This window comes from Colias philodice, chromosome 26, assembly GCF_061535455.1.
Source record: "Colias philodice isolate Cphi_HAF_F1 chromosome 26, ilColPhil1 Martin Lab GWU primary, whole genome shotgun sequence".
NCBI lineage: Eukaryota > Metazoa > Arthropoda > Insecta > Lepidoptera > Pieridae > Colias > Colias philodice.
Genome location: NC_143111.1, coordinates 1,021,284 through 1,044,019, shown reverse-complemented (window position 1 = coordinate 1,044,019; position 22,736 = coordinate 1,021,284). Strand labels below are relative to the sequence as shown.

The 22,736-nt window shown below is 33.9% G+C and overlaps 1 protein-coding gene across 1 annotated transcript in view; it reads right to left on the bottom strand.

The window, feature by feature from the left end:
* The window catches only part of RhoGAP102A (Rho GTPase activating protein at 102A), a 43,824-nt gene extending 31,227 nt beyond the window's left edge, over positions 1-12,597 (bottom strand). Inside the window, exon 1 of the mRNA XM_089711272.1 lies at positions 10,722-12,597. Coding sequence (XP_089567398.1) covers positions 10,722-12,323 — 1,602 coding nt within the window. The 5' untranslated portion in view covers positions 12,324-12,597. The remainder of the gene's footprint in view (positions 1-10,721) is intronic.
* Between the last annotated feature and the right edge of the window lie 10,139 nt (positions 12,598-22,736).

Genomic DNA, 22,736 nt, shown 5'->3' with positions numbered 1-22,736 from the left:
GTTTACTAAATCACAAAAGTGTCTATGAGGGGTTCAAAGAAGACAAAATTACCTACATTTTTTGCATACATGATTATTCTGTAAGTCTTAAAGGTAAAAAGTTACAAGCGACGGAAATAATAATATTTACAGAAATCATATAATTTTAATTTTGTTTAAAGATTGTACAGCTATCATTTTTTAATTCTCTTTGATGGCCCGGGCTGGTTAATGGTGGCTTCTTCATTGTCGTCGCTGAAATTTTCTGTTTCATTTTCTGTATTTTTAGTTTCTAACCATGAAATTTCGTCGTCATGACCAGAAGAAATCGAAGACGCTGGAGCACGCTTTCTAGTAACTTTGTACAGAGGGGACATGGATAAGGAATCCTTAGTTATCAATAAAAAGTAAATTTAAACTTGCTTCTTTGCCGCCAACAAAGGACGCTGCACGGTATCATGCGTTTAGGACATACCACCAAGTCCAAAAATGGTATGGAATTGAAAGAAATCCAGAAGACTGGTGCTGGAGATATCACTCCAATAACAACGACAGAGAAAGCAGCACCTCAGATGCTTTTAAGTGTAATTTCTTGCCACTTTAAAAAAGGATGCAGCAAAGCATGTAGTTGCAGAAAATCTGGATTAAAATGCTCTATTGTTTGTGGATTCTGTAGTGGTCAGCTGTGTGAAAATGCAGTAGAGATTCAGATAGATAACGAAGACTGTGATGACGACGAAATTTCATGGTTGGAAACTAAAAATACAGACATTGAAACAGAAAATTTCAGCGACGATAATGAAGAAGCCACCATTAACCAGCCCGGGCCATCAAAAAGAATTAAAAAATGATAGCTGCACAATTTTTAAACAAAATTAAAATTATATGATTTCTGTAAATATTATTATTTCCGTCGCTTGTAACTTTTTACCTTTAAGACTTACAGAATAATCATGTATGCAAAAAATGTAGGTAATTTTGTCTTCTTTGAACCCCTCATAGACACTTTTGTGATTTAGTAAACAATTGAGAAGTTATTTAAAATATACCTAATTTTAGCACCTTTAATTCAAGATGGCGGCTAACGCCTGGGTCCGTCAAGGTCGAAAACTTGGATTTTTATTAACCTTTCATACCTAAACAATATTGTTTCAAAACATTTTCTACGCCACCTTTTGTAAAGCAGAGGCTTTTACATTTCCCCACAGACTGGACTATAAACATTAGGTAAGCTTTTATTTGCCAAGATTTTCTACGATTTACTCAATAGATTACTACCAATTTTCAGTTATTACACATATTGTTATAATATACTAGCTTTCCGCCCGCGGTTTCGCCCGCGTAGTTCCCGTTCCCGTGGGACTTTCGGGATAAAGCCTATCCTATGTGTTAATCCAAGTTACCCCTTATATTTGTGCTAAATTTCATTGTAATCGGTTCTGTAGTTTTTACGTGAAAGAGTAACAAACATCCATACATACAAACTTTCGCCTTTATAATACCTATACTATTAGTAGCATAATGAGAGACGAGAGAACAGTGCAAACAACACAAATAGTTATCAAGAACATTTTGACTAGCGATTTTTATCTAATAATTAGGTACATAAACTATATATTATTATATATTGCAAAGCTTAAAGATTTAAGGTCAAAAATGTATTCATCATCGGTCATCATCATTCCGTAATTTTTCAAACATATTATATTGAAACACATTCGCAATGCTCCTAACTTTTTGGACGGAGACTGCTTTTATTATCCGTCTATAACTATAAAAAGTTGCTTTACCTATACCTGACCTACGAATGTAAATAGATACCTACCTATTTTTCATAGTATCTTACACATAGTATTGAATTAGAAAGCCAATCTCTTCTCATAAAAAATAATATCCCAGACAGGATGTCCCTCTTCCACCCACGGATAACGTACCCAGTTTTCAGATCAAAGATAAAACATAATACTTATATTATTAATAAACTCATAAAGACTGTATTACGAAAGTCATCAGTTACTGTCGCAATGAACATCAAACATTTTGCGTTATTATGCTGTTGATGGGACAGTCTATTCAGAATCTTTGGTGTGAATTTATATTATGGTTTATTTATTATTCATTTTCTTTTAGTTCAAATCAAAATTTTAAGTTTGTAATGCACCACCACCATAAATGTAATCCTTCTAAATTTTCGGGTTGTCTGGCAGAAATCGCTTACAGCGATAAGACCGCCCTCTGTACATGTTGTTACTTGTATGGTTCTTAGTTTATAATCCTGTATTAAGTGTGCAATAAAGTATTTTTCATTCATTCATTCATTTATGGTCCTTCTACATAAAAAAACAATGAATTAATGATGATTTTTATAAGAAAAACTATTAAGCATACCATTAAGGCACAGCGGATAAAAGTAAAAGCTTATTTCCAATTTTAGGATTAAAATTTGATATTGCACAGCAGCAGCCTGTTTGTGACACAAAATGGTTTGTGAATTTATATTGTGGTCCTTCCACGTCAATTTTCCCTTCAGTAAATTACCATTTTATTACAAAAAAACCAAGTGAGCAGTTAAAGGCACTGTCGATAATTAGAAAAAAAAATGAAGTGAAAGTGATATCGGTGCCTCGAAATCATACGATTTTTTCCTACCATACGATGTTCATCGCAACTAGTGAAGTTTTCACTTCAAGAAGTGTTTCTTAATAGTAATCCAACTATACCGACCACTTATAAAATCTGAGATATTATATGCATGAAAATTAACGGGACATCAAACGAGTTAGTAGCTCAGTTTCACATATTATTATGACGTGAGAACACAGAACAAGCGATTGGTGGGAGTCGAGCATACTTCGGCAGAATTGGGTCAAATTCACAGCAATATTGCAACAGATTAGAGTTAAATTAGTAGCATAGTCATAGAAACATTCTGTGAGGGTGCAGAAAACAACTATCGAATATTTATGCTTCACTGTAGGATCCTGAATATCATTAATTAGGATTGTAAACTACGAATAAGGGCCCGCAAGTAAAGACGTACATATTTGACTTTTAAAAATAGACTGTTTTTTACAATGGTTTTATATATATAAAAATTAGTCTTGTATATGTATAATTAATAAAAAACTTCCTCATTGCTATTCAGTCAAACGACCCAGCAGATATTATAATGACTACGAATTTATTAAGCAAAGCAAGGGTATGCAGCTAAAGCTAAAAGTGACGTGATAAATTCCAAATTTTCGATCTTGATTTAAAATTATCATACACCTTTTCTCCAAGAGTTCGCATTGCTTCAAAAACAAAAAAACAATTAAAGAAAAGAAATAATTTAACACGCATAAAAATAATTGGAATCGATTCGTAAAACACAACAAGAAAACACCAGCTCCAAATTCTGTGAAAGAGTTTGTTTGTTGACCGATGAGATCGTGGAATGCAGAATACAAACATTTCTTAATATATTTTGCAATCGCTTGTTTGTATCGATATAAGAAACGGGTCCACGCGGGCTTACATAATTTGTATTTATAGAATTACTAGTTTTCCGCCCGCAGCTTCGCCCGCTTTGTCTAAAAGCTAATAAATTATATACTTATGTACTAAAACCTTCCTCGAGAATCACTCTACCTATTAAAAAAAACCGCACCAAAATTCGTTGCGTAGTTAACGTTAAAAATTTAAGCATACATAGGGATATAGGGACAGAGAAAGCGACTTTGTTTTATACTATGTAGTGATACTGAAAATATAGTCTGTGACATTGTGCAGCGGTGTTCGTGATTCAGCGATTGTCTAAAAGCATTCCCGAGATTTATAATTTTTTGTGAGTTTATTTTTTGTATTCTTATTGCTTATTAGTCATTGCGTTGGAAAATACTAAGAGAGCTTTTATATAATACATATTACAAGTAACAAGGACATTCTTGTAATTGTGTGGTTAATACAACGGTGTTAATAAAATTACAATTATTAATGCGCTATTAGATTATTAACTTGATGATTTACAGGATAAGGATTGTTTACGCTAAATAAAAAATCATAAAAATTCTGAACTATGTATAAAAATCTTTCAAAAATTATAACTAAAAAATTATAAATAAATATAGGTAACAAGTATATATTAAGCATAAATATATCATAATACAATCCTTGTAAATTTTATGACATTCACGACAATACATGGAATGACCATAAAAGTCTTGGTCTACCAGGTGTAATCGATAAGTGTGCACGGACGCTTATCCCGTAACAATGAAGAATGTTACTAGGTATGCCAAATCCCTTGAAATTGTGTCTCAGTAAAGCCTGTATGTATACAAATACACTAGTTTTTGTCGTAGTCAAAAATACCAAGTAGTTTTGATTTTATACGCATTCAAAGTTTCGAAAAATATCGAGTCCCGCTAATAGTCACGTGACCGCTTGTGACGTCACGTCACAACGCACCGCGCGGCCGCGTCCCCGCGCGGTGTGTATAAAGCAAAATTACCAATCTTCTATTGGATGATACGTGTAATATTCAAGACCAAATCTAAAAAATAAAATATATATCAAACTAGATGATATGTTCAACGATTCTGTTTAATCAAAAACATAAAATATTAAAATTTACTCGATAAAAAAAAATTACCAAGTTAGCTCTAATTTTCACACGTTTACGTTTTCTACTTGACATGGTAATACTTATTATGATTTTTTTTTCATAAACAATTATATTAAAACATTTGCAAGATATTTGTCAGATCATTTTGTGTAATTACTTTTAGTTTTGGTTTTATTTTTGGCGCTCTTTTTTTCTCGAGATAAACGTTTGGTTTTGTCACGATAAAAGTGGTTTATCGCAGATAAAACCAAAACTAAAAGTAATTACTCAAAATGCTCTGACAAATATCTTGCAAATGTTTTAATATAATTGTTTATGAAAAAAAAATCATAATAAGTATTACCATGTCAAGTAGAAAACGTAAAAGTGTGAAAATTTGAGCTAACTTGGTGATTTTTTTTTATCGAGTCAATTTTAATATTTTATGTTTTTGATTGAACAGAATCGTTGAACATATCATCTAGTTTGTTATATATTTTATTTTTTAGATTTGGTCTTGAATATTACACGTATCATCTAATAGAAGATTGGTAATTTTGCTTTATACGCACCCTAGTATCAAGTCGGCAGCGCTGTAGTAGGTGTTATAGCTTGCGCAGTATTTTGATTGGTTTTCGTCCGCGAATTTCGTTAATAGTCCAATAATAGTAATTATTATTCGTTTAATAAAATAACAGTCATGCCAAAGTTTCATCTTTATTTAATAGTTTCTCAAAATATTCTATACGATTGCGTTTTTGCACTGCTGATCTCTGAGGTTTATCTTCATTTTCCTGTTGACATTCGAATTTGTGTGGAACTATACCCTGTTTTTGTTTAATTCTTCCCCCGACCAACTTATATTTTAGTATAGTTCTCCATATCATTCTCAACTTAAAACAAGAAAAAATCTTACTAGCCATCTACCTATACTTAGCCCATACGAGCAGAGCAGAAGCACAGTCTAGTATAGATTAAAACTTGTATAGAAAACAAAGGATAACGCAAAACAGCTGCAATGTTCTCAAAATATTATAATATGTAGCTTACTTCCTTTGCAACTATAAAAAACAACTTATCCGGCGAATTGGTAGTTGTATTTTTACATTAAGGAACAACACATGATTTTCTGGTATTTGGATTGGACATTTTTAAAAGTATTTAATTATTATAATTTCGACGGCGCGGGCGCGCGATCGCTAGCGGACTGAGTGAGCCAGATTGAGCGTGTTGTGGTGTGACGTCACACCATCACCGGGCGTTTACAACTTGTTTTACTTCTAAATCGGAAAATAATTGACGTATCGAAGTAATTTTTTCACTAGTATTATTTATTTTTGACAGAGAATATGGAGTGCTAATAATCAAAATTAGTGAACATTCTCCATTGCAGATATCATAAAACTTTAAATTGATATGAAAGTACTTAACCTAATGAGTAAAATGGCAATAATAAGTTTTTAAAAATAAACTTTATTTCTCGTTATATTTTTAAAAAGTTATTATTTTCATTTTACTCAGTGTGCGCACACTTAACGATTACACCCTGTATATTATGTATAGTCCATGTCTACTACCCGTAGCTACGGGATGACGTGTCATCAGTACCGATCCATTTTATAGATAAGTACCTAATGTCGTATTTGGATGCTATATAAATTGAGACATCAATATCACGTGCTATCAATATCGATATTTAGTATCCATACTAATATTATAAATGCGAAAGTAACTCTGTCTGTCTGTCTGTTACTCAATCACGCCTTAACTACTGAACCAATTTGCATGAAATTTGGTATAGAGATATTTTGATACCCGAGAAAGGACATAGGATAGGTTTTATCCCGGAAATCCTACGGGAACAGATTTTTCTTTGAAAACGCGGGTGAAGTCACGGGCGGAAAGCTTGTTGTGTTATAAAGAGGAATTTACATTAAGAAGTGAAGTATCTATTTTTATTGAGTGAGGTATATCATCATTCTATTCGACAAGATCAAAATACTTTAATATAGAGGCCATCGCTCGTCATCATCATGCAATCACACTCTAAATAAAAATAAAAGGTATTCAAAAACATCAAAATACTGAATAAGTATTGAAGATTGTCTTTTAAATTACAAATGAATGAAGGGGTTTATTTATAAAAAGCTTTGAAAAGATTGTTCCTCATTATTATGTTAAAAAGTTGAAAAACATCCTAATTGACGAAAAATATGTTTTTCCCACAGCGTATAAACATGTTTGCTTTTATAATCCTCTGAAAGTTATGAGAAAGGTACAAATAAAACAAATTGGTCTGGCGACAAATGTGTCAATACTTGAGCAGATGAGCAGAGCGGCTGAGACAGCTTATCATAATATTTTGGTGAAAGATTGCCTGGTTGAAGTTATGAGCTTACAGCGAGTATGTGCGGAGATGATAATTCGTCTTTTTTTGGTGTTAATTTACATGTCAAGAAACAAGGAAATTTTTAATTAACTGAATTTAGATTCATAAACATCTTCGAAATCGTCAAAGCTAGTTTTACAAACATAAATTGGCATAACAGATAAATCTCATTCAAATTATATCCTACAGTTTAAGATATTTTTCAGTTTATTCAGTAACTAGATTTCCGCCCGCGGCTTCGCCCGCGTTTGCAAAGGAAAACCCGGATAGTTCCCGTTCCCGTGGGATTTCCGGGATAAAACCTATCCTATGTGTTAATCCAAGTTACCCTCTATATGTGTGCTAAATTTCATTGTAATCGGTTCAGTAGTTTTTACGTGAAAGAGTAACAAACATCCATACATCCATACATCCTTACAAACTTTCGCCTTTATAATATACTAGTGGTCCGCCCCGGCTTCGCCCGTGGTACATATTTCGCAATAAAAGGTAGCCTATGTTCTTTCTCAAGGTCTAAAGATTATCTGTGCCAAATTTCAACAAAATCGGTCCAGTAGTTTATGCGTGAAAACCATACATACATACATACTTACATACATACAAACTTTTCCTCTTTATAATATTATATAGTATGGATATTAGAATATTAGATATTAGATTAGACTTCTTTACTATACGCAAAGCATTGTAACTTCTAACTTTTGTAACTTTAAGTGTCAAATATAATAAATCTATTATTTACCGACGTAACGGCAAACTTATATATGAATATTAGATATTATCTGAATCTTTCTGTTGATATTGGGAAAATTTCAAATTTCAAATTAAATTTATTTACAAGAATTTAATAACAAATTATAGACCTTATGATAAAATACCATAGACAAATAAGAATACTATATCTTGGTCTCGCATAATAAACACATTAATATTTAAGTAATAAACACGCTACAAAGCGTATTTCTAACAAGCGTGTCAAATCGCTCGCTCTTAACCCACACCCGGAACGGATGGCCCCGTTACGATTTACGAGCGGTGGAAATGATTCGCCAATTTCGCGAAAACTAATGTGGTATGTGGCTAGTGGGATAGTATAGCTTTGTTTCTAGCGTTACACGTGCTGTTTTTTTTATATAAGAGATCTCGGTGAGTTTTTTGAATTAATGTTTTGATACTGAAGGTGTATACTATAAAGTGTTTTCTTTTCAGAAGTAGGAATAAACTTCAATCGTAGCAATCATCAATAGAATGAAAAAGGAAAAATAAATACTGGAAATTTACGTAGGAACTAAAAAAAAATGTAATTAGATCAACTACAACATAAACTTTGAAAAATAAAGTTGAGTTAAAATAATAATTCTTCAGTCTTTAGTGAATGGAATTATTAGCTGTCATAAACTAATCTGTAGACGTATGTAGCAAGATTGTCTACAGTCTACGAACTGTAAAGCCTACGCAATGCCTACGCCGTAGCAATGAACTTAGATCAAGTGATATAACTTTAATAGATGCGAAATAACAGCATTTTCTCATGTATTTATAAGTTATCGCTGTAAAAAATATTAAAGGAATAATTTTGTGTAAAGCTTCGGATATATATACAGGTCTTATATTTTAAAAGCTTTGTTTACATGAGATTATTAGCTTGAAATATGTATTATAAAAAATTGATTTTTTATTAACAATACATTGGAATCTAAATAAAGACAATTTAGAGGAGCTATTCAAATGTTCTAATATGTACTGCTTTCTCAAAGCGAATATTATAAATTGAAATCTTTGTTAGACCTGACCAAGATTTAACAACAGATGTCACGACAAGCTTGCATTAAGAGCATAACATTCTTGAAGTATTTGTCTTTATAAACATAACATAAAACGCACATAATGCATTCTTTATAATTGAAAAGCTTTCGAAGTGCCACAAAAACTAAGGCCCAGATTCACAGTCGTGACTTTACTTTACCGCAAAAGAATCTTCACAAAGTAAACTTTGTATGACCGAAGTTTACTTTCAACATATTTAATTTCAGAGACAATTGCTTGACTTTCCTTAGAAAAGTACGGCCTCAAAGTAAAGTACAGGGAAAGACGTGTGACTGTTAAATTATACGCATAATTTATGTTTTTGAGAACATATAATTGAATTAAGTTATATTTCCATATACCTAATATAATAATAACATTATTATTTTATATCAAAAATTAATTGATTAGAAAAAAAACACAATGTAGGTATTACGTGGATTTGCAATAATAATTGTCAGTCAGGTAGCAGTTTCAAATCCGTTATAACAAGCCAGGGTCGGGAAGATTGTTGTAGAAATATCAAAAACTGGTAGCCACAGCAAAATTCGTCAGAAAAATATTATAATGTTATCTTATAAGACAAACGAAGCAATGCAACGATCAACAAATCAACAAAAAAATGTCACTCAAATCGACATGACGTTTCGAGCTATAACCCAACCATATTAAAATGCGTTTCTGTTCTAGGAAATTGGTTTAAAATGAAGGCCTACATGATTTATACGCATAGTCATGTAAAGTTTACTTTGAGACCAAAGTCATGATTATCGACTCCTTAGCCTTTACTAAGTAAAGTATAGTTTTCGGAAAGTAAAGATGAGCTTGACACGACTAAGAAATATATTTTTCTGTGAAAGTTGATCTTTCCATCAAAGTAAAGTTAAAGTGCGGTCTGTGAATCTCGGCCTAAGTGCTGACAGAAGACGGTTGTCAACCGCCTAATTATATTTAATTCATGATTTAAATATCTCATTTGGCGCCAGCTCATGACTCATCGGATATACTTGTATTAAAAATCTCTTCTGATGTATGTGTGCAATCATTTCTATAGTTTATTACATATGAAGCTTATAGGATCACAATTTTCATAAATTGTGGTTATTAAACATCACATATGTATATTATGGGTGTAAAGATAGTTAAGTAGTTGAAAAATAGGGATCCTTTCCAAATTAAAATTGAATTGTTTAGTTTAAAGCTTATTATCATAGGACAACTATTCTACACTTTACTATTGCAGATTTTTTATTATTATTGCAGATAATTTGTTTGTGTAGCTCTAAAAAAACTTCCTTAAAATAATGACCATGAACATACAATTTAAAACATTGATTTGATATAGATTGTATAGTCGAAATCATCGTCGTCATTGCCTTTGTTAATATTACAATAAAATAAATAGAAGCCTTGCTTCTAGATATGATATCGTGAAAAAGATTTAAAAACTGAATGGAGCTGGACTTTGCATAAACATATATTATAAACTGATATAACTTATAAGACAATTATTTTTCACAAGTATGACGAGGAGCTTTCGATGCAAAATAATATGTTATTAACCAGCTTAAACCCTTATCATCCATTTGAATAAATTGCTTTTGCCTCTTATTTATTTGTGGGTATACATAGTTATCAAACATAATATTGATTAGACAATTTTACAATCAGACAAGTAGGTAGTGACTGTTCATTAAATGTCCAATTGACATGCATCGCTTAAATTATCCTTCTACCCTCACCGTATGTATCAAACTATTTTTGTATATTTTATATGCTTGATTGTAAACATGATAATATCGACCATTAAGCGGCCATAATATATATTTTTATTTATTTAAAACTTTAAATATTTGCGATTTATGACAGATTTGTAAATAATAAAGAATGAAATCCACACATCCAACAAACTCACACAATCAATAAGTGAAGTGTAAATATAAAGAATGAATAACGACTGACCTGAGGTGTCCAGGAAGCGGCCGCCCGGCTGGAGGAGCGGCTGCGCGTGCGCCACAGCCGCCGGCTGACGCTCTGCACCACGCTGCTCGATGACCGTGACTTTTGCATGCCACCTGCAGGGGGAGCCACCGATGCATGAGACCCACGGCCCAATAACTGGGACAGAAACGAGTGCGACTGGGACGGGGACGTTGGCGTAGACGCCACCGACGCGAATTGCAAATCCCTATACGTCAAAACCCATGCCTCGTCCGTCTGACAGCCCTTGTTGGGCCCGTCGTCATCCACATCATTAGGCATACGCGGTTTTATATTACGCAGGTTTTTATCATAGTTAATACGCTTGAAACGATCAGTCTTTTCGGAGTCGACGCTCTTTTTTCGCGCCATTCTCAAGTAGCGTTTGATGGTGTCACTCACGGATTGCGACACGTCGTCATGGTCTACGCTAGAGCGGCGCCGCGGCCGCCTCTCGGGCGGCGGGCTCGTCGGGCTAGTGGGCGCTGTCGCCGCTTCCAGCTTATCTTTGTATGATCTCTCCAGCTCCTGCAACACTTCTTCAGGTATGGGCTCAGTTTGAGTCCCAGCATCCACGCCTCTCTCCTCCTGCGACTCACCCAGTACTTCGATAAGGGGCGGCGGCGACATGGGCGGGGAACGAACATAGTCCTCATCGTTACCGTAAGCACTAACACTCCTACCTCGTATATTAATTCTGGAACTTGACGCACTATACACGCTAGAACTGAACCCACCGGCACTGGGACCGCCACCTCCACTCCTTCCACCTCTATATGGCTTCGTTTTACGAAGATCATGGTATAAATTTTTCAACAAATTCCTATCGCTTAATAAATCTTGTACAGATTGATCCTTATTCGACGACCTATTGTAATATCTGCTAAGATGCTCCCGCAATATTCTTTGCGCAGGATCTGTATCAGAGTCTGCGGGAGCGCGCTCCGACTGCCTTTTAAGGTAATTTCGTAGCGCTTTAACGAGCTCCTCACTTTCTGTGAGAAGAGGAGGATCCTTATCGTCTTCTACTTTCAGGTACTTTCTCAATAAATCAACTAGTACTCCTTCATCATTATCTCTAGGCTCAATGTGTGGACTAGTGTTTCTTGCTGCGACATTAAATGCCGCACTGGACGGAGTGAAACCCGATTGTGATGATGGTGGTGGCGCTGCAAAGAAGTCTCTCCTTAACTTTGCTATATCAAATCGGCCACCTGATGTGTGAGGGATGAATAACTCTGTGGGCCGCACGGGCACCGGAGCGTCGTCTGAAGGCGACCGGGCGCGCACAGAGCCACCTCTTGCACGTTTTTTCCGGCGTGGGCGGGCCAACACGCCCGGATAGGAACTTTTCCGCCATAGCAGAAACCTCGGCTCCCGCTGACAGACCTCTTGGAAGTACGACTCAATGCGCGGAACGTCCTCCGTGCGGTTCTGCGCGCCGTCCGGGATGAGCCGGCGGCCGGCGTCCGCCATGTACTTCCATGTTTTCCGCGTCAGCAGCCATCGCTCTCGCGGCCTTTCCCGGCGGCGTACGGCCTTGGTCATGAGGTCTGGGTCGAAGCGGGCTGGGCGGCGCTCCATGCCGTCGGCGGTCACGCGGCGCGCGCGCGGCTCCGTCGCCGCATCTCTCTGCCTCGGCACGCGCACCTGCCTGCGCGAAACTGAGCGTTCCTCACGGCACAGAATATTATGCGCCGAAATAGACGTCCGGTAATAGAGCGGCCGTGAACTGAATATAGGGTGGTCTCGCGCGGCAGCACTCTGCTGAGCGCGGCGCGGACTGGCGCTGCGTAAACAAATGGGCTCCCACGCCGGAGCCGCCCCGGCCCGCGCCGCCGCCCGCCCATTCCTTGACCTATGCGGTGACAACTTTTCCCACCTGTCGTTACTACTGGTCAGGGCTAGGCCCTTTACGTAAATATGCTATAAATTCGATGTAACATGTGCAAGGTTTGCGACTGCGTATGTGTTGACATAATGCGTGTTAAATTAGTTTGTTATAATAAATTTGTTTTGAATGTAAATTATTTATAATATGTCATTTTCGTATCATAACATGTTTATGAATCTTCAATCAAGATACGTGTCTGCTACAATGACGAGACTGATACATTATTTTATATTTATAAAATAAACATTGATATCATTGTTTTTATTATATTTTTTAACATTAATATTTCTCTTTGTACAGGCTACAACCCAAATCCAAATTGAACAGTACGAAGTACTTATCTATTTTCTAAAATCCGTTGGAAGATGATACTAAAATTCTATCACAATAACTCAGGGCATGAAATTCCTTGGACGAACACCAAATTCCGATTAAATTTAGGAAGACAATGGCAACAGAGTTAATTAAAAGTGTCGTGTTTATTATTAGATTCAGTTATTATTATAATCCTGTCGGTATTTAAATAAATCAATAATTATGATTCTAATTTCCATTACAGAAATTTGAATTGTAATTTGTAATTGTAATTATATTCGAGTGAATTACATAATGATATCTTAATATAAAAACTTAATAGTTTGGGCAAACATAAAAGAATTGATGTATGATTATTTTCTGAGGAATGAATTGCTTTAAATTTTTTAAATTTGTGTTAAATAACACGAATAAAATAAAGTGTGTTAATTTACATTTAAATGTATTTTTTTTAATATTTCAATTGCGAAAGGATAAAGTCAACAGAGAAATTCAGTTTGCAGTAGACAATCTAAAATTATACATATTGAGATGGAGATTTTAAAACTTCCATGCTTCTTAAAAAGCACAAAATTATTATAAAGGTAGGTATAGAATTTAGAAGACTTACAAATACCGCTATAGTCTGATAAACAACAAGAATTTTGCTAAGACATTTATTCATCGAACATCTCATATTGAATCATAGCATTTGCACGCCTCTGTCGTATATTAACTTCCTCAGCCACTTATAAAACGCTCACTTTTAAAAATAAACTTTCAAATAGCTTTCGTTTTAATTCAGCGCCATCTAGTGTGCGATAGAAGAACTATGAAAATTCTCAGACTGAAACTTTCATGATGCGCGAGGTTCGAGTATGAATGTGTTTGTTTCTTGATAAATGCGCTAGGTGGCGATGGAGGCAATGTTTTATAGATTTTGCTGCAATATTTTTTTTATAAATTTCATTGACTATAAAACAATATATGAAAAGATGATACGATTATCAATATTCTGTCATGAAAAGATACATGTGCTTGTAGCAATCAATTTTATTCTTAAAACATTTTGTACATAAAATTTAAATAAAGGCGGCTCCGCTATCTTGCAACCAAGCTTGCAACCAACACCTGACGGACGTTTGGGAAAAGAAAATTCTCTATATTTTCTATATCGCTATTAAAAGTTAATTGAACCGTTAATTGAATTAGTTTAGCAAATAAAGTTGAATATTCTTTTTTAATTTACAATTAAATTATAGAATTTAGATGATGTAACTACCTTTTTACCGGACTGTTAATTTTCCCTATAATTGCAAATGTTACGACCACTTATTCTAACGTAAACAGGTTTTTGAAAACAACAGGTTTTTAAAAACTTATATCTATACTAATATTATAAGGCAGAAGAGTTTGTGTGTTTGTTTGTTTGAACGCTCATGGTCGGGAAGTACTCGTCCGATTTGAAAAATTCTTTCGGTGTTAGATAGCCCATTTACGAGCTAAGACCAACAGGACCTGAGCCTCGCGGGTGAAACCGCGCGGCACAGCTAGTTATATCATAACCATACATAAATAATTTATTATGAGTATGTGTATGAGATTCGACCGATGGCCATCTGGCCCCCTAGTCAAGTGGCTTTCTGTTAGCGTAGCGTTCAATAGAATAGACTACGAATGTATGAGATTGACGTAACCTGTAGATACGTTTATCTACAGCCTACGTCAATCTCATACATTCGTAGTCTATTCTATTGAACGCTACGCTAACAGAAAGCCACTTGACTAGGGGGGCTGTGCCTAATACTAATAGAGGGCAAGTTACGTCACAAAAACCACCACTTATAATGAACTAGCGACCCGCCCCGGCTTCGCACGGGTGCAATGCTGATACTAAATACACTACAGAAAAATTGTGAACGTTGTATAGGTATAAAAATATAGCGGCCCGCTCCGGCCTCCGGCATCGCACGGGTATAAAATACATAGCCGGGCGGCCGCAAACGCTACTACGTCCTGCAATTTTTAAATCTGTAATATCTTCGAAAATATTCACATAAATCATACGGTGTAAAGGGCCATATAGATCTATATTAAATGAACAATGTATCCATGGTATTTAATTGGTTAAGGATTAATGCTGTATTGGTTAAAATCGCTTCGAAAATTAGCCATTATTTGTCGTAAAAAGTAAATGACAAAAAAAAGTTATTGTGGGTTATCCATAAGAGATAGACATATACCATCGCGGACTTTTCTGTAGACCTTTTCAATGTGTATAATACTTAGTACATTATTTTGATAAAACTCGTAGGGTTCAGCCTGCGTTTGCAATGTAAGCGGAATAAATGTAATTTTTTACGACATCACATTAGAAACCTCAAAAATAACAGTACTTCTCCACTACTTAATGGATCTTATTATACATATAAACCTTCCTCTTGAATCACTCTATCTATTAAAAAAAACCGCATCAAAATCCGTTGCGTAGTTTCAAAGATTTAAGCGTACAAAGGGACATAGGGACATAGGGACATAGGGACAGGGAAAGCGACTTTGTTTTATACTATGTAGTGATAATAATTTGGTATAATAAATCTTTATTTGGTTGATGTATGTTATAAATGGATGTTTGAACTTTCAATACAGTTATGATTGCAGGTTCATTAGCCAAATTTTTTACATGCAAAATTATATCAGTTCTGAACATCACATGTAAAATAATAACGTTTATTATGCTATTAGTCTTGCATAAAAAACACACTTCAATTTTGTATTTAATATTTCCTTAAAAAACTTTATTTAGAGATATGTATATTCAGGGTGGGTAGGTAATTGAGAACAGGGGTGATTGTAAACAATTAACAAGAATTTATCAGACCACTATAAGTAGGAATACACGACATAATTATTTTAATGAATTTTACTAGCTTGTTATATTATTATAACAAAATATATTCTATGCTTGGGCATTGGGCTAACCTAAATCAGAGTAAAATAACTGCAAGTTGACTGCAAGATAGAATTGTCTATGATTGACTTATTATACGTTGCAGTTGTAAACAGTGGCAACAAAAAACTTCTTACGTCATTTCAAATTGCAAAATAATTCAAAATGCAATAAAGTTCAATATTCATAAATAACTGCGTAAGCTAACAAACAGATATTGAAAACTTTTCCATTATGTAAATTGAATTGAATCACAAAATAAACGCTAATCTGTTTGCAGAAGAAATATTTGGGATGAAAATACGAAAGAATTACCATTGCAAAAAATTATAATTCAGTTATGACAGCTGTGCTCTGGTAACCCAAATTGTGCTCTGAAGGTCTTAGAACTTTTAAGAATTTCATCTATTTATCGCGTAAGCACACCCCGGACACTCCATACAAAATGATCGTTTTGACAGTCACACTGTAGAGACTGCAAATGTGTGTGTTAACGCTTTATGGTTGGCACATTTGTGACTAGCGTAAAAAAAAATCGCGTTTTTCTGATGAAATACATCCGTAAACAGCACAATATCTAACCATTTTCTACGAAAAACGATAATCACAAATCCAAAATAATAAAATTACTTTAAGTCAATTTGATTAATGTTGTCAATCTTCGTTGCGTATCGTCCTTGCAGAAAAATATGGCCCATTTTATGTCTGATCGCGCGGGGGTGAGGTAAGTTTAATTTTGACGGGAGGCGGAGAGTGTCCGTTCTGTAGCGTTTAGCTACTATTATGTATTCTGTGGCGTAAGTGTAGTTATGGCGCCTTAAATTTATATACAGGTCACATACATTAAGTTGCATAATATTTTATTGGTTTGTTTAAATTTTATTAAAGAAATCAAACAGATATTGCACGCCTCATAAGCGAAGCGTTGAGGTGGGTACTACTGTCACTTCGCGCAAAACATCTGATTTTTCAAACTTAAAATGTCTTTATGTATCATACATTGCACTTGTAAGATAATACATACACACACATATTAAGAAAAAACACTATTTTTAACGTTCATGATATTTTTGATGTCATTTTTGTTATTTAAACTAGTTAAAAAACAGTTTAAAAAAGTTCTGTCTTGGACGTCCGTGTGTCTGTATGTGCGGATCCTTTTTCTTGTTAACACGATAGCGACCGAAATACTTTACTAATCGAGTCTTTTTTTTTCTCTTACGCTTGAGTATGCTCAGGAATAGAACCCTTTCATTTTTCAGGGTCTGATTCGATGTGGTTTAATTGTTATTAAATAAACAAAAATAATAATTAATAAATATTTATTAAAAAAAAATTATGAGGCGTGCACTTTTGGATTTTCCAAATTTTTTTTAATCTACTGTACTAATACTAATATTATAAAGCTGAAGAGTTTGTTTGAACGCGCTAATCTCAGGAACCTGGTCCGATTTGAAAAATTCTTTTGGTGTTAGATAGCCCATTTATCGAGGAATGCTATAGGCTATATATTATCACGCTAAGACCAACAGGAGCGGATCCATGCGGTTGAAACCGCGGAGCTCAGCTAATACTTAATAAAGCGAAGAGAATAGAATTTTAATTTAGTTGAAAAAAAAAACATAAATAGAATGCTTTACAGGCACATAATCTTAATTTGGTTTATCGGATTTGCAGCATATTGAAGGTTTCAGGCGAATAACTAACGATGTTTATAAAATAATGTTTTTGCTACACATTTTGAACACATTCTTCTTATAATAAGTTACCTTTAACACTACATATTATAAAAATTTTAAACACAATTAGCTCACAACTCCATTGTATATTCTGTCCGTAAGTTTTCAGCGGATAGGCAGTTAGCTAAAAATTTATGTAGGATAAAATAAGATTTTTTGTTTAAGGCTTGAAGCGCCAGGTGAAACATTCGTTATCTAGAATATTTTCTTTCTCCTAGGTTATAACTACTATAATGTTGTTTCAAATTTGGTATTTGAAATGTCGAGGGCCTACATGTTTCTATTATGTATTTATGTAAGTACGTAAATAATAATAGAGCATTAAAATTAAATTGGTGGTAGTGATTGGCAATATTACAACTACGTTGTACAAACATTATGGCTAGAGAAACAATTGGATATTCTTTTTAATATCTGCTTCAAGTATCATCATCATTATCAGCCCAATATAATCCCACTGCTGGGACACGGGGAATAAGTCGTAATCCACCACGCTGGCCAAGTGTGGGTTGGTGGATGTCACATGTCATCTTTTGATTCTTCGATATGTCGGTTTCCTCACGATGGTTTAAGTTCTACAAGTATGGCAACTTTTCTTATAGTTGTATTCGTTTATTACTACATCGAATCCAAACAAATGCTCTTCACTGCGTACAATTTGTCTTGGTTAAAAAAATATAAGATGGACTTTACGATATACGACTTTACGACAGAGTCACGTGTTTTTAATACATTAAAATGAAATGAAACATTTGATACAAATACTACTTCCCCAACAATTTAATTTTAAATGTGTAGTGTCGTTGGCCGACCGATTAACGAACTTTCAAATGACATCTAATTTATTAACACTTGTATTTTTATAAAAATGTCGACATTTATCTTCTCCCGTAACTTGATTTACAGGAAAATTCAGTATAAAAAACATGTATGGAATTGAAACTTTAAGTCTGCTAAAGATTTGATTTTTGGATGAGTAAGCGCGGATTTTGTTTTTCATTATTGTTTTAAGAGAGTTTGTCGTTTAGCGATCGCATCGTTCAAGTTCAGAAATCAAATGCAGGATATATTATCATAAACATATTACATATTATGTATACATATTATTGTAAGCCAATATCGGTTGCTACGACCATCGTTTAACGAGCTAAACTCATTAATTATGGGCCCGATTAAAAAAAAATTCTTACAAAACTGCTTGACTGATTCTCAAGTGGGTTAAAATCGAGCATAAAGTAGTCGGTTACATATCAACATACATACATACAAATTCAAATTCAAATTCAAAATTCAAATTCAAATTCAAATTGCTTTATTTGCAGAATGTAGAATTACAAAGATGTTTGTAGATACAGATAATATAGATCCTTACCTAAACATTCTGCTCGTAATTGAGCGTGCAAATATATTATAAACTACATTAAATACAATATTATATCCCACAACACTTATAGATCAGGTGAAGATAGTAAAAGCGTATTAAAAACAGATAAACAATTTCCGACAAAAACCCAAATTGCAACCTTACCCTACTACCCTCTATCATAATATCAACTATTTCAGAACTAGCCTGCGTCACTTTCATTAAGCACTTTCGATCCGTATTCGGGTTCGTGACAGAATGCGCACACGCAAGCCAACAATGCGATTGTTACCGAACATTAGCAATGCAAAACGTTATTAATATATTTTTATAGCGAGTCTCTGGCAACCGGGTTGTGCCTCTAATGGATTTTTGACGTCAGATCGGATTTGGGTCGGATCCTTATAATAGTTTATTTGGTTGCATTAAGTTTAGTCGATGAGTGAACCGTAAGAAAGGTAGTACCGTAGTAGGTATTATGAGTCGTATTTAGGTACTACCTACTGCCTAAAGTTTTTGAAATATCTATTCTTACAGAGAACGAGAGATTTTCAGTTTATTTTTGAAATCGCATATACAGGTGAAAGGTAAGACGTTTGAAAAATTTAGACAGGAGCTTCTACTCATGAAACTGAATAACTTTTGTTCTACAACTTTGCTGAATTCGTAAAAAAAAATTGGACTTTGTAAGGAAACTTCGCTAATCAGCTGACAGATTTCCATACAAAGTCCAAATTTTTTTCCAAATATCTATTTGTTTACAAATATCTATTTTCTTAATCACATGATCTATCTTATCAACGATGACTCATTTAAAAAACTTTTACAATGTTTAAAACAATTCTTCTTCAATTGTCTTCAATAATGGGACAGATAACTATTAGCACAGATAATATTATCGTCCTTTTGATACATTCATTGGCGTTTTGTCTATAGTTTATCGTTTATGTGTTTGTCATGGTGGTCAATGGCTCTTGCTAAAAATTAACCTATTTATACCAATGGCTTATCAATTTTATGGAAAAGTTTACGGTGTCACTGAAAAGTTTTATACAATTTTGCGCAATTGGCTTGCGTTATGTTTTAACGATTAGCAAGTAGATAATATCAATCAAATAGGAAAGGATAGCCATATGTTTTGGCTTTTTCGTTGAAAGGACTCTTTTAGGAAGTAATTAAGTGGCCTACATAAGTAATGGCGATCAGTGGCCAATGTAAAGTGCGTTAAATGTTTCTTTAAGACGGTTAATAGTATAATTAATTATTATTAAAGAGTGTAAGGTTCCTTCATTTGTTTTTTATTATATTATAGGATTGTTTCAATATTTTTCCTATTTGATTATTCATACGAACATAACAAACCTTGCACATGTAAGTATGTACGCTCTTAACTACGCACGCACGTCCTTTTCAGATTCTATATTCTCAACGTGTAATTTCTTCAATCCTCAATAAAGTCCCGAACGTTCCAGTTAAGTCCATTATTATCTATTTTTAGTTTTAGTACACAAAACACGTGTATCAAACATTTTATATTTATTAGTGATGTCCAATTGTCTTGCTATACGCTAAAGAGATATTCCGAGTGAAATATCGTATCGATAAAAATATAATTGATAAAAAACCAAGTCAAGACGAATGTCAGTGCTTACAAATAACAGATCAGTGTATTTTCGTTCAGCCGTAACAGAAATTATTGGCGGCCATGCGTCCCAGTCGTCCTCGATTTTTCTCAGTCGATAAAACGACATTGAACTTAAAAATATTATTTATGAGGAATACTTACATATGAATGAATTTTTATTGTGATATTTGCTGTTATTAATATTGTTCCATTATTTTATATTAAATGTTCTTTGCATTGCAAAACAACAAGATATACCTACCTAACAATAAAATCTGAACTAAAAAGCGTATAAAACAAATTGAAACTCGCTAAGTGTAAACAAACATATGTATTCCAAATATTATTAACTTAATGAACCCTTTGAAAATGTAGAAATCCTATATATACTAGGTACTTAACTAAAATGATCAATTATTGCACATTCCATCCAAGTTACCAAATTGTCGTACCTACCTTATAATATAATCACAGAGGAGGTACAATATTTCCAAAAGAATGTGTAACTTTTATTATTTTGTATATTCAATAAAACCTAGAATATAATATTAATAGAGTAATAAAAGAGAGAAAATAAAATTTGTTTTCTCAGCTTTCTATATGAGAATACTAAGTAATTAAAACAAAATAAAAATACTGAAAATGTTCTTATAATCTGAGACCAGAAACTGTATTAATATTATATTCTAGGTTTTATTTAATATACAATCAAATGAATTAAAGTTAATAATATTATGTACTTACATGTATTATTGCTATAATTTACACTATTCTCCACGACTTGTATTCCCATGTTTGACTAGACTGTATCACTCCATAATAGTGTCACACTACACGCCAAAGGCGTTTCTGAAACACTTTATCATTTACATTATAAATGTTTTCACTTCACATCACTTTTCACTTGCCTAATTACATTTCCCGCAGCCGGAGGCCCCAAAAGAAACTCAGATATACTTAGAAACTACATTTAATGACTAAAGTGAGACTTTTACACCCATGTCTGCACGATGCAGACCGGAGTCAAAGAATGAATTTATACATTTTAATAATTATAAAGACGTAAGCTTGGATGCTAACTCAGGGAAATAGGACCCACATTCTATTCCCGTGCGAACGGCGTATTCATCAGTTTCGTATGAAGGCAGGGCCGTAACTCCTCCCGCCGAAGTTCAGCGACCATTTTTGAATTTTGTGAAAAAATGTTGCTGGAAGCTGGGGCTCATCTGCTCATCTGTGGTCCTCTATAAAGTATGTGTCGATCTGCGTCACATCGTGTTCCAAATGGCCAAAATTATGACGCTTATCTTCAGTGCCTGTTCCTTAATTTTGTCATTTACATTATAGATCTTTAAATTCTCCGACTCGAACATACATCCAGTAGGTATAGTTAATATGAATGTACCTTGGAGTATCACGAAGTCCTCTTGTTGCATTTATAGTAAGATTGTAGATGAGCGTGGCAAAGATATTATGTAATGTCGTTCATCTAGTTCTTGCGTCGTTTCTTTTGAGAGTGAAATAACTGTCGTCTCGCAGGAACTATTTAAGGTTTGATTCTGAATCTGAATGAATTCCTGAATACAGTCCGGCTTCGTCTGAATTTGATTGTTTTTCGATTCACAGAGATACCAGATATTATACTTCGGGCATTCAGCCTCTATGTACACGAATGAGTTACTGTTAGTTGCTATATAGGGATAGGAAGGGATGAGGGCCTGCCTATTCTTATTTGGAAAAATAGCTAAATTAAATAAATCAAGAATATCTGTAGAAAATAATAGAAATTTAAAAATAATTACAATTTGCTTATTCGACAAGTAGTATCCAGGCTTAAGTATGTTATAATATTCCCTATCTTTTAATTCTAATATTTAATTCTTATCATAAATGATAACCTTATTTCTTAATCATCTTCCTAAGTTCTAACTGTTTCCATACGTACCTAACATTGAATGATGAACTTAACATATCTAATAAGGTTTATTTTATTTAAGAATTGAATTAATCTGAAATTAATTTTCTTTTGATTTTCCACCATCTGAGAAAGAATACTATGACGGCTATTTTATATCATTATAGATGATATAAACTGAATGCTGATTTTTTTTGAAAAGCTTAAATGAAATTGTC